The 17,962-nt window shown below is 42.5% G+C and overlaps 1 protein-coding gene across 5 annotated transcripts in view; it reads left to right on the forward strand.

The window, feature by feature from the left end:
• The window catches only part of LOC138468321 (exportin-5-like), a 2,334,215-nt gene that overhangs the window by 197,126 nt on the left and 2,119,127 nt on the right, over positions 1–17,962 (forward strand). For all 5 annotated transcript variants that reach the window (XM_069608827.1, XM_069608826.1, XM_069608825.1 and 2 more), the window contains exon 7: positions 14,920–15,093. In XM_069608827.1, the coding sequence (XP_069464928.1) occupies positions 14,920–15,093 (174 nt within the window). The remainder of the gene's footprint in view (positions 1–14,919; positions 15,094–17,962) is intronic.

Consider the following 17,962-nt stretch of genomic DNA (forward strand, 5'->3'; position numbering starts at 1 on the left):
GGAAAAGCAAACCATAAGCACTATTGTGAAATGTGAAAGCAAGGTGGTGACAAGGAAAGCACCCCACAAAATGAATGGTGCAACAGTCCCTTTGTGGCAGAGGCAATAAGCTGCCAAGGAGAAAACTGTAAGTGGATGTTTGACACTGGTTTAAAGAGGTAGCCTGTGTTGGCAAAGAAGTCCAATGAGGGTTATCGGTTGAGTGACCTGTAGTGGGTGGACCGTGTGGTCCGACAACTGCGCCTAGACCAAGTAACCCCTACTTGGAGTGAACCAAGGACGTTAAGTTACTGAAGCTGTTGTGCCTATCAAGTATTTAAGTTATTCAAGAAAAGAACAAGCCAAGTCAATCGTTGAAAAGCCTGAAAGGTTGCAAAGTTCATTTGGAACACATATTGAAAGTCAAGAGAACAGACTGCTTTGAACTTGGGCATGGGAACCCCGAGATCTTTTGTGTGGAACTATTTTGAGCTTGAGGGAAGGGGCTTAAATGCAAGCCAGGAGCCGGAAGAAGCTCGGAACTTTATTTGGAACACTGTTTCTTTTGGTGCTGACATCCCTACACATTGTGTAACTTTAGTTGTGAGGGCAAGTACAGGTTTTGGACACCGACAGGCTTTTAAGTTGAAATAACTGACTCGGACTATCCTTAGTTTCTTTAGGTAGGGAATTCCAACCTTAGCATAGGGCAAGTTGGTCCTTACACCATACCAACATGTAGGTTAATAAAAGTGTTTTATTTGAACATTGTATCTGTTGTTTGTGTCTTGCCTCATGATGCCTTCACAGAGGCCATAGGGCCATGATGGCGCAGCATAATGTGGAATCTATGCTTGCAGCATTGGCTACTAAATGTTTGGTCAAAATATGGAAGCAAATTAAGACTTGGAGAGGCAGTCAGGGCAGACCTAACGTGATTTCCTGAGTCTTTTCACTACCTTTGTTATCCAGGCAGAGCTTCAACACAAAGCCCCCACCAACTAAGCGTAACAGAGAGGCCATCTGGGTGGGTCGGGATAGACTGGTGACCCTCCCCACACTGAGCTACCATTACTTGCCTTACAGAGAAGCCACATCAAGCCAGACTAACAAGCAGCCAACCATCCAGAGGAATCAAGTCATTGGAACACGGAGCGGGTGAGAATTGTACGTGACCGCTCAAGTGTGTGACTTCCTTCGCTTCCATGACTATTCCTGCTATGCGCTCACCGGCTATCCCTCCATAGTCTGCTCACACTGAGTCGAATTTGTTGCATGTTCTGTGTAGAACATGGTAACTGCATTCTAGCGTACAGCCCCTTTCCTGTACTCCTATCCACATTACTTGCTGTGTGGAACAGTTCTTTTTCAGTGATTATAATCCTGTACAACATACGTGGTGTAAATAACTGGGCACCAGATATTTCTCTTCAGTTTACAGCAGCATTTGCACATATTTAAGCATTAATCCGGATAGTCCTTAATCTAGATAAATTCACAACGAAAGCTGCCAAGTTATTCTTGACAAGCTGCGATGATTGACATTCAGTGACTCCTGAGGTGCTTCAAATATTCATGTGTTACTCTATTCCAACTCTGTGACTGCGGGTCTAGTGCCTTTGAGCCATTTGGAAGCACACTTGAAGCTAGAAGCAGTTAAAATCTTGTCTCTCCACAGTTGATACTTTTGTTAGTGCTTTTAAGAAGTCTGCAGTTTTTCTTCTGTGGGTAGTGATTGTGGCCATCACTCCCCTCTGAGCCACTATTATCCACATTAATCTGCTTCCTTTAAATCGGTGACTGTGGGCCAGGAAAGCCTTTGAGCCGATTGGAGACACATTGCGTACTGTAAGCAGATAAAAGGAATTTCCAAGGACAAACCTCTGGATTAAGTGCCTTAGTGCGGTCTGAAATCTTCTGCGGATGGCAAATGCGGCTCTTGGACACCTTTGAACCACCTACTACATATATTGCTGGGTCCCTCTCTGCATCGGGGACTCTGGGCTGTCAGGGCCTTTGAGGCGATTGCCTGGATTTTAAGAGACCCAGCAATATTAACTACTTCTACTCAAGTAGTGGTCCTTTCAAGCAGCTCAAACTTTAATAATTTGGGGGCGGTGACTCCAGGCTCTAACCTTTTGGGCCTGTCCAATCCTCTTTTGCTCTTGTTAGGGAGAATTCTCATTCTGTGGCTAATTTTCCTCACCTAGTGCGTCCCCCAGCAGCTTTGCTGGATTTCTGGAGTTTATTTTTTCCACATGGTAAGAGTGTGAGCCTTTATCCCACTCTTGCATGTGTTTTGCCAGGTGTATTTCTGTTTGTGTGATCTTGGGCTCTGGAGTACACCACTCCATGAGTCCCACTTTTTGTGTTACACAGCACCTTCAGTGCAGTAACACAGGGTTGTCTTTGAGACTTCTCTGACTCGATTTTTCTGGGGCTGACTAATGTCCTCCAGAAACAGGTAAAGTTGCCATTTACTTTATGTAGTCCTTTAAAACTGCAGACCCAGTACACCCCATCTTTCATGAGGTACTGGAAAGGGTTATTTCCTATCACTTTCTGTTTGTGCCTCTCTGAGCTTTGTTTTGCTCTTTTAACATTTAGACTTGGCTGGTGGCAGTGGTATCTACCCTAACTTTTCTATCGCGATTAGATTATATAAACGTGGTATTGTTTCAGGCTATTATAGTAGCCTCGAACATAAACCCGCTTGACCAAATACTCTTTCTTTTGGCTCCAGTCTGGTTTATTCGCCATTTCTTTTTGTTAGTCCTTCTTGTGTTTTACTTTGCACGGCAAACCAGGTTTGCCTTCTTTGTTCACCGTCTTTTGGCGGGCTTCTGCAAAGAAGCCCTCCTCTTGGCGCCTGGGTGTCTAGGTGGCCTGAATGTGAGGGAGGAGTGTAGTCACCCCCTGCACAGGGTATCCTAGGAAACCCAAGTCACACTTTGCCATGATTGTCTGAGGTGGTTGTCCGAGCCGGACAACCCCCCCCAGCTGGGTGATTGACAGCCAGGCTGTGTGAATGGGGGATTTTTGCATAAAAGGCAGGACTCTTGGGCTGGAAGGGAGTCGCCACTGGCACTGTAAGGAACCGAAGAGAAGCGGCGAAGAAGACTGCTGCAACCCAGAGTCCCGGTGAAGCCCTACTGCAGGCCTGAGCTATCTACCCATCAAAGACCAGAGAAGATCCAGTCCGGAGTCTTCTTCCCTTGAGCCTGGTGGGGTCAACCAGCTAATCTTCCACAGCCAGAGGATCCTCTTTGTTGTCGAAATCACTGCACACTGCTGTAGTGGTCCAGATAGCCATCTGAAGGGCCTCTCCTGTTTTATAGGAGCGCACCTTTTATTCACCGTCGCTGCTGCTGGCCTCGTCCCTGGGTAGTGCATATCACTCAAGACCTCCTCCTTCTCTCCGCGACTGAAGCGCCGTGAGTCTGCAGGAAACTAGCAGGAAAATCTGCCGTGTAACCAGCTCTTCTTCATATGAATAAGGCACTGTGTCCAGCTTTCAGGAACTAGGGTGAACCCTTTTCTCATCCAAGGCTTGCCCTTGTCTTCCTTCCCTCTTATAACTTTTGCTTGCTCTGTTGACAATATCCAAGTACTCCTGGCGACCTTGAATCGGGAACTATCTGCCTGTGTGATCCTCGACAACAGGAACCCTGTTCCACTTGACACTGACTCAGGCCTATTGACTTATCTTCTGGTTCGAAAGTGTTCTCTGATTCGGTCGGCCTTGACAAAAATATTGCCTATGATTTTTTGCACCAACTCTCTCGTGGTAACTCGGGTGCTAAGTGTGGTTTTGTCCGGTTTCTTCCCGCAGGTACGCATATCTTTAGTAAGACCGAACTGTCATTACTGTCAAAAAGTGATCGCATATGTATTCCTGGTAAAGTCGTTGTTTCATAACACCGGTCTGTCAAAACCAAAGGTACTTACCTTGAGTTGTGCTGCACTAAGTGAATTGCTTGTGTGTCGTGTATTTTACGTGTGGTTTTAATTTAATAGAAGTGAAGTGTTTTGTGAACGGATGGTTTCAAATAAATGTACTTTTTAACTTTTTAATCAAAAACCTTGAGTCAGTGTTTGCTTGTCACAAATTGTAGTCCTTTGTGTAATCTCTACTACTGCTCATTTGCTCTTGAGATGTCTGGCTGCTCCGCTACTGCTACCACTTTAACAGTGTAGTACAGGCTTGTACCAAAGGTGAACTTGTATTACCACGTGTAGTCTTAATTGTGTGTAGTGGTCCCTAAGGGCACTGCAAAGGATTCTGCCTAACAGCTCTTTTTCCACCTTCAATCCTAGAAGTGCGACACACAATAGTGCAGGAGCCATATATATTTATCCCCATCTTGATCCAGGGAATGTTGCATATGTACTGTCTTAAAAGTGGGCTATTGGATGATGACCTAAGAGCCCCTGTTCCTGCGGTGACCGGTAAATTGGTAATAAAAGGCCCTCTCTTAGGGGTAAAAAGGCTCAATCCTCATGAATGGAACTCCTAACTGACCAGGCGCAACCCTCGGTGTACGAGGGAGTGAATGAGAATGACCAAGAGAGGTTCAGAATTTACCTCAAATACCCAAAGTTTAAAATTGCTGCTATTGAAGGGTCTAGAATTCACTTTACAGCCAGCACCATGAAAAGAACTATTTAAAGATTTCTTCCCCAGAAGGAAATGTCGAATTGTGGTGGATGTTCTGGATAACCTCACAGGTAATTCTGATTCGACTAGACATTTATGTGACCGTAATAGAAGTTCCCTAAAGGTTTGTTATAGGAAGCAAGATCGCCCTACAACTACACTTATTCCATCAGCATCGGGTTTAGCTTTCTGAAAGTGGGGCGCTAGGCAGCACTTTAACTCCTGAGAATAGGAGCAGAAAGATACCAGCTGGTGACGAGGCCCATGTAGATTTAGAGGGGGGCAAACAAGGCCACCTTGCCAGCTCTAAAATGTGGTCTAAATTCCTTAGTTAATGTTTTCGAACTACTAAGAGGGGAGGTACAAACGCATTCAGGGCTGCTGTTGGAACTCACTAGGGAAGTTGGCAAGTGTGAAAGCTCTATGGTAGGCTTAAAAACAGTGATCAATGACAGTCTGTTTACTCCACTATCGGAACTAAAATTGGACATTAAGCTTCAGTCTAAGGATATAGAGGAGTTGCATGGGAAATGGTTGAGTACACAAGACGCTGTCTGCTTCTGTAAGATCTCTTAGATGCCAAAGAAGGCTGTGCACAGATGAATGGCTGGAGATGAGCAATCAGGAGTGGGGACTTTCAGACTTTTAACAACATGCCTTTTTCAGAGTCAATTATGGAGAAATGTATTTGCATGGCACAATCTTGCAAACTCCAAGGAACAGGTAAGCACACTCTCCATAGCTTTAACGAAAGGAGTAGGCTCATAAATCAAATAAGATTAATGGGAAAACAAGAAGGAAGAAAGAGTGCAGAGGGAGTTCATGAATAGCCACAGAGCACAGCTCAGCTACAAAAAAACAAAATAAATCAAGAAACCCTGAGGAAGAAGAAATCGCCCACAATCCATTTGTATGATCCATTCCTAGTAACCCAACCCTATCTAAGAGGTCAATGATTGTCAAAGCATCCTAAAGTAATCCTCAAACGGATAATGGATGCACCATGCTTAAATGAGCTAGAAGGGTCGTCTATCCAGGGAAAGGGCAAAAGATCTTGGTAAGGCACCCAGAGGTTGGGGAAGGGCTGTTCTAAAACCACCATCAGGGTAAAAACCATGTACCTGCAAAAACTTCTAAGGATAGCCCCAATATTCCTATGTGGAAAGAGATGAGGGCATCAGCGCCTAGGCATCCAGGGATCCACTGGAGGTCGAAGGCTCCGTGGTAGTGGAATGTATAAGTAAGACCGGGATCAATCCAGTGGCTCTGGAAACAAAAAAGAATGGTGTTTGGGAGAATTCTCAAATGTGCTAATTATTCTCTACCTGAGACCCCCAGCACTTTTGCTGGACTCTAGGACTTTTCATCTTTAGCCTGGAGAGAGTGAGACCTTTTTCCTACTCTCTCATGCATTTCTTTGATTTAAACTTTTTCTTTTGGTTTGTTTTTGGAGTCTGACAAACTCCATAGGCATCTTGTTGCATTGTGTCACACTGCACCTTCAGTGCAGTGCTACGGGGAAGTCTTTCAGATTTCCCAAGGTTTAGGTACCTTCCTCTTGGATTAACTACTGTTTCCAAGAGCAGTAAAGTGAAATTGACTTTACTTGCATTGTAACCTTCTAGACCCAGCGCACACTATCTTACAAGAGTGCTGGAAGGGGTACCTAGTATCCCCTTTGTCTAGCTTCTCATGTAACTTTTTTTATGTTGCCCTTTACACAATGAATTGCTGGTGGTAGTGGTTACATTTTACTACTGTCTTGTGTTTTTACCGCAGGCTGCATTTGCAGCTGCCGTGAAGCACCCATGTGTGCCATTTTTAGCAAAATGGCCTAGGTCTTCTGTTTTTTGCCATTTGTTTAGGTCCTTCTTGACATTTACTCTCCGCGCCAAAATAGGTTTGGTCCCTTTTTCTTTGTTTTGTCTTTGGCTCCAGTATGTGCCCAAAACTCCCTGTGCTTAATCTCCTAGCAGACAGGAATGCACTCCAAGGTGATTGGCCGGCTGGGTGACTGACAGCTAGGCTGGAATGAATGGGAGCAAGCTGCATAAAAGGCAAGGCGTTTTGGCTTGGAAGGCAGAGTCGACCACTGGACGAAGGAATCCAAAGAAGAGCTGAAGAAGACGCCTGCTGCAACTTCTGGACCATTGGTTTGCCCTGTGAAGCCCTGCTGCTGTGCTGAAGTTCCAAATTCGTATCGACAGAGAAGCCCTGCAAAGACAACTTCTGCCCTTGAGTTGGTGGGACCAATCAAATCCAAAGTAAGCCACCTGGACATTCTCTCGGAGCTGGTTGAATTTCTGTTGCAGTTGCTGCTGGAACTGAATAGCCAGGGAGAGAAACGCCAGTTTGTGTGCGTTGCTTTTAAGTTGGCCAAGAGCTCCAGGAACATCCGCCGGACTCCCAGGAAGCAGGACTGATGGAGCCTGAGCCACTTCAACAGAGTGCTGGACCCCAGAAGCAAGGAAAGCCTATCTCGACAGCCAGAAACCGTTGTGTTGCTGTTTGCGGTAGACGCGAGGAGCTGAAACACTGAAGTGCCACTTGTTTGAGGTTTGCTAGTTGCCGTCGGTGACTGTCCGTTGTGGTGCAGGAGTCCCCAGAAGTCTTATTATTTGTGCAAGGTTTGATATAACCATGACACAGTAAGTAAAAAAAAAATTTTTTTTTTTTTAAAAGCTTGTGCTTAAAGATCTTCTAGGCTGATGTTTAGTTTGTGTGAATAGATGCATATTGCACCAAGTATCCCCCAAGACATTCCCCCCCACACCTCCGGTTTCCAACTGTAATTGATGTGAATGGTATACAATTGTGATTTTTGGGTTAAGTTCCAATTCTGTGGATCTTCTTGGTTGAAGCTGCGAGTCTTAAGATGCAGATTGTGGCAGCTTAGAACAATGGATTGGCTAAAGTGCCTTGGGTTTCCCATGGATCAAGGCTTGAATTTAAATTTTCAGTGTCTGGGGAATGCATACCACTGTTAGGGCATACCGGAAGTCTTACTTCTTCCCCTTAGTGTGCGAGTAGAAGATATGGTCCATCTTGCGTGTTGTATCTGGAATCCTTGTCCACAATATTGGGTCTCCCGTTTGTCGGCCACCCCGATAAAAGACCCACTGGGATAATAGTTCCTTTTTCTTGGGCCCACACACTTGCAGGGTCTGAGAGGCAGTTGGTATTAATACATTTTTTTTTTTTTTTTATTCAAGAAATTGTTTCAGTAACTTTTCCAATTATATACATGATTCCAGTGATAACATGAATAGATATTTCAGAATAACATAATTTTTTAAATGATATGAAGAAACATTTATTGATTGTGAATTTCACAGCAGTTAAACATTTAGCATCTCGCAATGGACAAAACATATCATCATTTCAGATTAGCTTAACTACAACTTACAATATCACTGGCTTGTCCCCACCATAGTGTTAATTAAGAATGTCTTTTCAATCTTGACACATTTATCTCCATTTATACTTTTTGTCAGTCCCGTTGATGACTCATCTATTTGTATCAAATTTAGTTCCTTTATAAACTGAATGTCAATGATCAAAGATGTATTAGATGTATTGAAAATAGTCACCCATAATTCATCATGCGTCAATATTTGCTGATGTCTATACAGGTATTTCTTTCTCATATCAATCAATTTGGTGCAGTCTATTAAAAGATGTCTCGTTGTCTGATCTGAGTCAGGAACCTCACAGTACGTGCATGTTTTGGATAACTGCAGACCTGTCAAGAGAAGCCAATTTTGCTTTGGTAGGTAATAAATTGAACATAAATCGCAAGAAAGCATCCTCATAACGTCTGCCTGAAACCTGATCAGATACTGGGGTAGCACATTCATTGCTCGTATTTCAAAGGCACCTAATTTAACAGCTTGATATTTCTTAATTTGCTCTATAGTGTTAATCCAGTCATTTCTCCATAGTTTTAATTTCGCTTTATCTGGTGATTCTATCAGTTGTTCAAGTGAAATATTAGCTTGATGGATATGTTGCGAGTATGTTTCTTTCCATTCACGCAACAGCACAAATATCAATTTAAGTGCCTTTTTTGTTATTGGAAACATGCTTTTACTTTGATCAGTAGACATTATGATCTTTCTATATAGTGCTAACATTAACCAGGCAACTGAAGTCTTCAAAGAAATAAGCCCTAGTTCCTGTTTTATTGGAGAAATTGGAGTCGAAAGTGGAACTGGTAGGATATGTTTCCAATAAATACCTTCGCGTATATCCCAATTAATTGCCATGGGATTTATTTTGGACTGGCTACCATATGCTATTATATGTAAGACTTTTTATAAATAAAAAGTTTGCAGGTATAATGGAAAATTGACCATGCATTCTCTGTAGAGCTTTACCCTGTATTGCCAGTAAGTTCATACGGGCGGTAAGTTCTGTTTTATAGGGGAGATCAGCAGGATGGCTATTTATATTTACTCCGAGATATTTGTATTCAAATACTTGTTTTAATCTAGTGTCCCAAATACCATTTGAATTTGGATACACAAGTAACAAGAATATTTGATTTCGAGGAGTTAATTATCAGTTCATTCTCTTGCGCATATTCATAAAGGGCAGATAATTTCCTTTGGAGACCAATTTGCGTTTGATCTAGTATCATTAGGTCATCAGCATACAAGAGGTATGAAATTTCCTGATCAGCCAATTTTGGCGGAAAAGAGCGCACTGAGCTAAAAGCATTACAAACATTATTAATATAAAAGTTAAACAGGATCGAGGCAAATGGACATACCCGTTTTAAGCCACTGTTAGGCAAAATTGGTTCTGATAACAAGCCCTTGGATGTAAGTTTGATCTTAATAGTTGTGTTTGTGTAAAATGTATGTATTAAAAAGCTAATATATGATGGACATCTTACTTTAAGTAATTTTCTCCATAAAAACTGTCTCGACACCGAGTCAAATGCTTGTTTAAAATCTATAAAAGCAATAAAAAGTGAATGTTTGGTTAGAATTGCTTGTTCTTTTAAAATAGATAAAATAAATAAATTTTGCGAGGTCCCAATCCCTGGCACAAAACCGGATTGATTGATATCCATCAGATTGTTATCGACGAGCCATTTTGTAAAGTCTTTTAAAATTAATTTTGCAAATATCTTCCCTGGGGCATCTAAAAGGGCAATCGGCCTATAATTATTCGGATCGGACCGGTTAAAATAGCTTGTTGCCACGAGGGAGGAATTTGTCCTGACTTTATGACTCGAGTAAAAATCCATATAGAGCACAGATGCCCACATTTCCGGGTTTTCTTTAAGAATTGCGTTTGCCAACTGGTCGGGTCCAGGAGCTCTTGAGGAGCTCAATTTTTTAATTAAAATCAGAATATCCAATTCGTCAAATTTAAATTCTTCAAAATCAGGCATAACATTCATTTCAGCATTAGATTCTATAGGTTTGTATAAAAGTTCTTGAAAATGAGTTACCCACTTCGCTTCGGAAATGGGACTGAGTAGCATAGATCTGTGAGCTATGACGGACATCGAATTCAATATTTTCCATATCTCACCAGATGATTTTAACATGATTGCTTTTAACATTTTTTCAGATCGTTCTTGTTTAAAGTTTTGAATAATTTGCCTAGTTCGGCTTTGATATTGTCTCTTTAATTTATTTGTTAATGCTTTGCACGCCTTGACGCAGGTTTCCGTGAGTTGATTTTTAGCTCTTTTTTAAGATCGGAAATCAGTATCAATCGAGGGTATTTGTACACCAGCAGTGATCGAGACGTTGTATGATGTTCAGCTCTTAATATTTGAATGCAATCCCTATAAAATGTCTGTTGGACATGGGGTTGGATATTGTAGTTCAGATATTTTTTTTTGCAATTTGGAAACCATGGAAGGATACCATTTTAGGCGGTTACCTGTATTATTAACCTCTATACATGGTGAATAGTAATTCTGATCTTGTAGTGAATGAGGGATCCAAGAGACATGTAACATATTGTGATCACTCAATTTGGATGGAATTACTTTAAAAGTTGCTACCATCTTGTTGGCCTCATCTGAGAGGAATATGTAATCTAGAATAGATTTGCTTTCATTCCTAGTCCAAGTTGGTTTGGGAGGGCAATCGTCAGGCGTTGAACCATTCAACATTGTGAGCTCTCTTGTTTTGGCAAACTTTGTCCACTTATAGGCTCTAGAATCATATTTCATCTTCGAGTTCAAACAATTTAGGTTAAAATCACCTGCTATTAACACCGACCTGATGTGGGGGTTTGGTTAAAGCCAGATTTTATAAGTTGTCAATTTTATCTATAAATTGGGTTTCAGATGGTGATAGAGGATTCCAATAAATATTGATAATTAAATAACTTGGATACATCGGATGATTTGTATTGGTAGTGGAGAGTTCAATTGCTTGTATACCGGCATCGGGCGAGGGCCATGCAACAAGTGATAGTTGGGAGTCTGTGCGAACGGCTAACAATAAACCCGCCGCAGGTCGGCCTTTCGTAGGGTTAGATGCCGGCACAATATTAATTTGATGGTCTTCCCATATTGGGGCACCAAGAAGCCAGGTTTCCTGAAGGAGTACAATATCATAATTATTTAGATTTGACGTGTTATTGGATAATAAATGGCTAAAACCTCGAGTGTTCCAGGAAATTAAGGAGCAGGAGTGACATACGCCTACAGGATTATTCTAATGGTGCGAAGCTGTTTGGCTGTCCTTTATTTTCTGTTTTATCCAATTCCATTTAGATGGAGGAGGTAAAATGGAGAGTCTAATGTCATTCTTACACGCACAGCAGGGATTTACTTGATTATCATTTTGGATATGATTGTTTGACGTAGATTCGGTTTGAGCACGAGGACTCAAACTCTTCAAGACATAAACCCTGATTATATAACTCTTGCCTTTCACTCCATATTAAATTTTTAATAATCCTTGACTTAATACTCATAATACTAATATCTTGATGGCCAGGGGTTGGATACCAGACCTGCTCAATATCATCAGATGTAACTTGACTTAAGGATGGGATAGAGTTCAAAATCAACAGAAGCGTAGAGCGCTTAGGGAACGGGTCAGAAAATATCCTGTCAAGCATAGTTGTTTTAATATGCCCCTCATGTAGTATTGGAGGGTTGGGCAAATGTATCACAGATCTCACCTCATCATGAATGATATCAAGAGGGGTCTCAAACAGTGAGGCTGATGGAGAGTTAAGAATATTGTGGATAGTGCTTTTGGCGATTGCCTGTTGCTGTGGTTTGCTCACAATCGCATTTGAGGTGTTTGGAGACAAATTCGATACAGTCGAAATTCCACTCGCTAATGATATACTAGTCCCTATGTCCATCCTTCTTTGATCTAAGGTTTTAAATTGTGGAGTGGGGATATCAAAATTCACATACTCGTTTTTGTCGAAGGATGGACAGAAGGGCCATTGTGAATACCATAACCGACATCTTCAACATTAGAATCATTAGGATATACAGATAAATTCATAAGTTCCATTTGCGAATCCTGCCATATTTCATTGTTAATGGGTACAGAAGGTAACTGACCAAGCTTCTTAACTTTGGGTAATTCGTCAACCTCAGAAGACAGGGGAGTAGCAGGATGAGGCGCAGTTTGGCTTATAGAGTTTGCCATTGGTGAATTGTCCTCTGGATCTGCTATTGATAATTCAGCAGCGACCAAATTCGCAATGAATTTTTTCGTTTTTGATTTAGAATTTTTCATCTTGGAAGTTGATGCTTTTTTTTCGTATTTTTAGAATTTTTTAGAGTTCTTTGTTCAATATCCTGGTTATAATTTGAGAGGTCGAAGTTTTGAGACGTTCTTTTTCTATTACCTCTTCTTTTTCGCCTGTTAAGGCGCAGAGGATTCGTAAAGACCTCGTAAAGCGGTTTTTCTATTAGTTGGACGTCAGGCGACTCAACAATTGCTTCTGGTGGAATAAAGGTTGGGGGAAGAGCCATTGAGGCTTCTAGTAGCTTAGGAGTTGGAGATTGAGCAAGTGAGGTGAAATCTACTTCAATGACTTCATCAATTGGTGGATTCCCCAAAGGCATTACATTCAAAGAGTCATCTAACCTAGCTTATGAAGGGCAGTTTTTTGAATATATAGCAATCCAATCAATTCTTTTATGGAGCAACATGACAAACTCATGTTGCTCCATAGATCTAACATTTCAAAAAGCTTTACAATGGAAAATATACTTGTGTTGATGGCAGTTAATGCTGCTTCAAGAGCAGGGTTTGAAATTGATGGAAATCCAAATGATGGTCGGGGGAGAGGTTTAGAAAATGACGTGACTGATGATTGAGAATTTTCTGGTGAGATATCATCATCCGGGCCATCAGTAGTGTAAAGCTCCGGAGTATTAGATAAATTTGAAATATTAGTGCCTCTGGCAATTGTAGGACAAGGAGGGGTTAACTCTTCCGATTGAACGTTGATCACTTGGGTAGATGTCGAGTCAGGCACGGGAATTACAAAAGGTTCATTACCTGAAACTTGAACGTGATCAACTTGATCTCTATTTTCAACTGGTTTGCTGAACAGAGGGTCAACTACTTGAGAATATAGAGGTGAAGGAGAATGTTGTTTAATCGATGCATTACCTTCTACAGGCATGGGCGGGATAGAGAACTCGGGTAAGTACGCAGGCACCCTAGACTGCTTCCTCATTGAAGTAATTCTTGTCACCGAATCACAGTGACACATGGTGGCATCAGACACACTAGATGGATCCAACGTTTCAGGAATTTTTTCTTGTTCTAATAGAGCTAAGTTGGCTACAGTTCGAGCGCTCATTTTTTTGGTGGACATGTCACCATAGATTATGTCCGTTGAATCTTTATTTTTTAAGAAATGGCGAATATCCGGGGAGAAAGCGATGATTTTCTTTGAACTCGCTCCAACCATAGGTGGATTGATCTTTACAGGGGATTTAGGGAGACTCTTCCGCTGCAAAAAGAGACTTGGGACGCGAGGCATGCCCGATGTTAGTCTAAGCATCTTGATCTTTGTTGGAGGTGCCCCCGCTTAGTTTTTTTTACATTTTTTGTTTTATTTTTTTTTATTTTGATTTTTTTTTTAGAAAAGAGGGTTATCAACGCAACGTTGCGTGAATATTTATCAAAAGTGTCGTGCCAAAACCAGAACAGAGAAAAGCATAGAGAGTAATGTGCCGACGCTAGACAGCGGGCAGCGGTCAGCAGTCAGTACTCGCTGGTACTCTGCTTGGTGCACGGACGCTAGTGCGCGCGGGCGTCATATTTAAGGAAAAACCGCCAAAAGTAGGCGGAGCCTATTTCTACAAGAAAGAGATGGGTAAATGTTAGATATTTGGGCAACTTAAGAGGTGACTTAAAGTTAACTTGAAGTTATATTCAGCATGAGAATTACCCAGAGTCCAAATTGTCCAAGGCACGTTGTGTAAAGTGCAATGTAAACGGAAGATCCAGACGGAAGCGGCCGGCGGCAAAATCCAGTGCAGTCAGTACTCGCTGGTACTCGCTGGTACTCGCTGGTACTCGCTGGTACTCGCTGGTACTCGCTGGTACTCTGCTTGGTGCGTGCGCGCTGGTGCGCACGGGCATCAAATTTAAGGGAAAAACGCCAAAAGTAGGCAGAATCTATTTCCAGAGTCCAAATTGTCCAAGGCACGTTGTAAAGTGCAATGTAAACAGAAGATCCAGACGGAAGCGGCCGGCGGCAAAATCCAGTGCAGTCAGTACTCGCTGGTACTCTGCTTGGTATTAATCATGACATGTCAAGTTGGGACGCAGAGTGTTAGATTCGCTACTCTTTCTCAACCAATGCCTGTACTGTAGAACGTGTGCACCAGCTTCCACTGATAATAGCAGATATGATCTGGGTTATGTGGTTGGGGTGCAGTCTGGGGAATACCTCACATACTGTCTTCTCCTTGCTATCTGATGCATAGTAGGCGGGCATGCCTGGTTCCCAGAACCCCTGAGTCCTAATGGATGGTTATGGGTTGTGACCCAATTACTGCTCCCATGTTTTGGTTTCAGCTTTCTTTTCCTCAGTGAGGTTTTCAGCATTTCTTCCACAATTATTTGACCATGCTGCTATGCAAGCCATCTTGCCTGCTGTTTTTATTTTTGTCATGTGCACATTTACAGTTTAGTAGCTCTGTCAAATTAAATCTGGGATGTAAACCAGTTCTAGAACGGGCATCTTAAATTCTCCCATGAATGAAGTATAGTAGTCAGGATGGTTTTCCTGGAAATCACATCTGTCTTTCTCTGTTTCTACAGATGATCAACTGCTGTGTGATTACTGCGGCCCTCAAGACCCTGGCAAGCTATCTTGAGTGGACTCCTGCATGGCTGATAACTGCGAAGATTGTTGAACTGCTATTTTGCCTTTTGAATGATTCCGAACTGCACCTAGAGGCATCTGTGTGTTTGATCATTGCCATCAAAAGAATAGTGAGTACTCTACAAAATTAAAGCAGGTTGAAACCGCGATATGGAATACAATCTGTTACTTACTACCTATAGGGTTTGAATATTATCATATAGAATGTCGGCATTTGAACACGATCAGCCTTGGTCATAATTTGCCAAAGGTTCATGGCTGAATGGCTTTGAATTTATAACAGCTGGCATTGCTCGGGCAACCTACCAGAGCAGACGTTTTCACCCTGCCTTGCCATTACGTTCATATCCTGACTAGTCTTGCACCAAAAGGGACAGACCAGCCTGAACTGCTAGATCACATCATTTATGCATGAGACCATGAGCCTTGATGAATATATATCGCTTTGTGCTAGACCTCTAAGTGTGAGGAGATTTTTCAGAATCTCTTGTGTGGGATTCAAAAGACCATCCCAGTAGTGTGAACGGTGGTCTGGGGGGTTGCCCAGAGCATTGCCAGTGGTTAAGATTAATTCTAAACCTTCCAGCCATCACCTCTTTGTTTTTGCTACATCCCAGTAGTGTGTGCAGTGTTCTATACCAATGGCTGCGAACTCTCAATGTGGTTAATAACCACTGAACAGGTTATCATGCCTTGTTCTTTCGAGAGAGGGGCGCCTGCTACCTTTTTGTGTTCTATACCAAGTTAGTCCAAAAGACTCTTGATGGTAACGTTGCAAAGCAGCCTGACTTTTCTCTGAAGTGGACTGGTATTAAAGTACACTGTACATAATGTACTTGTTAAGATGGATTTTTCAGAATCAAACCTGTGGGTGGATTCTGAGATGCCAACCTATTCTGGTGAACAGGGAGACACTTATTTATAGCCAAATGCAATCAAGTTAAGGTGGCAGAGCACTGAGGCTTAGGAAGGTGTGAAAGTGGTGTAGGACTACAATCACACTAACACATGCACACTTGCTCACACGCAAACTTACACTTTTAGAATTCACTCTAAGGAATTACACTTTCAGGGAAGTATCGCACAAATCACATCTACGTGCCTAAATGGTGGGTTCTGCTAACCGAGCACCAATGCATTGCTTTTAAAAACAGTTATGAATTGGCAAAATAAAGAGCAACGCTGTAAATAACTGTGTGGTAAAGTTGGTATCCGGTTCATTTTTCGAAAACCTATTTTCGAAATGCAATCTTGTCAAACAAAATGCTGAAATTTGTTTCCGGATGTTTTTTTATTTGATTTTTTTTTTGTTCCGTTAATAAAAAAAAAACAGGGGTTTGGGGGGGACCCCCATTTCAAAAATAAAATTAAAAAAAAAACCATTAGAAAAAAACTTTCGAAAAAATTGTCAAGAAAATGGCATTAGAAAATATGGCATTAGAAAGTCACTATAAACCGGTAAGGTTAGTGAGAAAATGGAGCCAACAGTAAGTAAATCAGGTGTAACACCCATAGACCAACCTAAGACAAGATTACTAGCTCTTAAGTCAAATCCTGCAAATAATTGGGGCCTAGTGCCCAAAAGCCACAAGTTCCACAATATGTGCCTTGCAGGAAGCTTTACTGTTGGATTTGTGAACAAGACTTGCCAAAGCCAACAGTTGTGAGTAAATGTTCCAGAAGACGAAAGGCAAGTATAGTTTGTATGCCTTTCTCTCCTCCTAATTCCACCACTCTAGGGGAACCCTAGGAGGGTTGTGGGGGATTCTTGACCAGACCACCACTTATCTTACCAATGATGGAGGAGCTGCTATTGGAAATGCACAGTCAATCCGTATAAACAAAGTTCCTGTGTATTCTATTTTTTTTTTTTTTACAATTTATTATGTACTCCTACGTCCCGTTCCCTTTCCTCCATACTTTTGGGGTCATTCTGTCCTGTGGGGAGGGACCAGAGCACTTTTATAAAAAAGCATCAAATTGAAAAATGTGTCCTTCTCTTTTTACGTGGGTTACCGCACGCGGCCATAACCCTGCCCTCCTTAGCTCTGCCCTGTGCATCGTCCTTCAGTCCTTTTCTCTGCGCGATCGGGCTGGACGCACTTGCATCACCGGAAAGACCTTTTTCCTTCCCGTTGTCCCTCTCCTGCTACGGTTCTGTGGTCGCGCAGCCCGCCGTCTATGCCGAATCATTTGGGATTTGCCGCTTGTTCCTCTTGCGAACGTTGTTTCACTAGGCCCCATTCTCTCTGCTTGGGGTGTCTGTAACCGGATCATCGTTGGGACTCATGTTTCTACTGCGACTCCCTTTCGGTCCGGGCACTTCAGCGTCTTCGTCGGTGGGGGGAGATCTTCCAGAGTTCCTCCATCGCATTTTCAACTTTTCATCGGTGGAAAGAAAAGACGCCCAGTAAGTTCCTTACTTTTCAGGGCACCCGGGCCGGGGGACTCCTTACCAGGGTCCACCAGGTCCAGGAGGGGCATCAAAAGCTCTGCTACCAGGGTTTCTCTTGAGGTGCCTCGCAGGCCTAACGGGCGTACCAGGGTTTTCTCCGAGGGGCCTGCCGATACGGCTCACGATCCGAGGTCCATAAATCCAGTGCTAATAGACAGCATAGTCGTGCTGAGGCATTTGATACCGGCGTTCATTCCGAGGTCTCCTTGTTTGGAGCTTCCGCCACAGACACCAGGATGCAGCCTGAGGGCCTCTGAGGCTTTCTATACCGAACCGCTGTTCGAGGCCCCTCTCGGGGGACAGGGATGTCAATCTGGAAAAATGGATACCCTTCATTTGAATGATAGACGTAACTTGATGGCCGTGGGCCAACCGTCTTATGCACCGAATTGGAGAAATATGAACTGCTATGCTTGACCGACGAGCGGCCATTTTAAATGTAGTAAGAATCGCCATTTTGCTTGTTAAACATTGCTCATTGCTTTTTGTCTAAAAACTGCTTTGCAGCTTGCAATTCTTGCGGA

This window comes from Ambystoma mexicanum, chromosome 4q, assembly GCF_040938575.1.
Source record: "Ambystoma mexicanum isolate Mex_15411 chromosome 4q, UKY_AmexF1_1, whole genome shotgun sequence".
NCBI lineage: Eukaryota > Metazoa > Chordata > Amphibia > Caudata > Ambystomatidae > Ambystoma > Ambystoma mexicanum.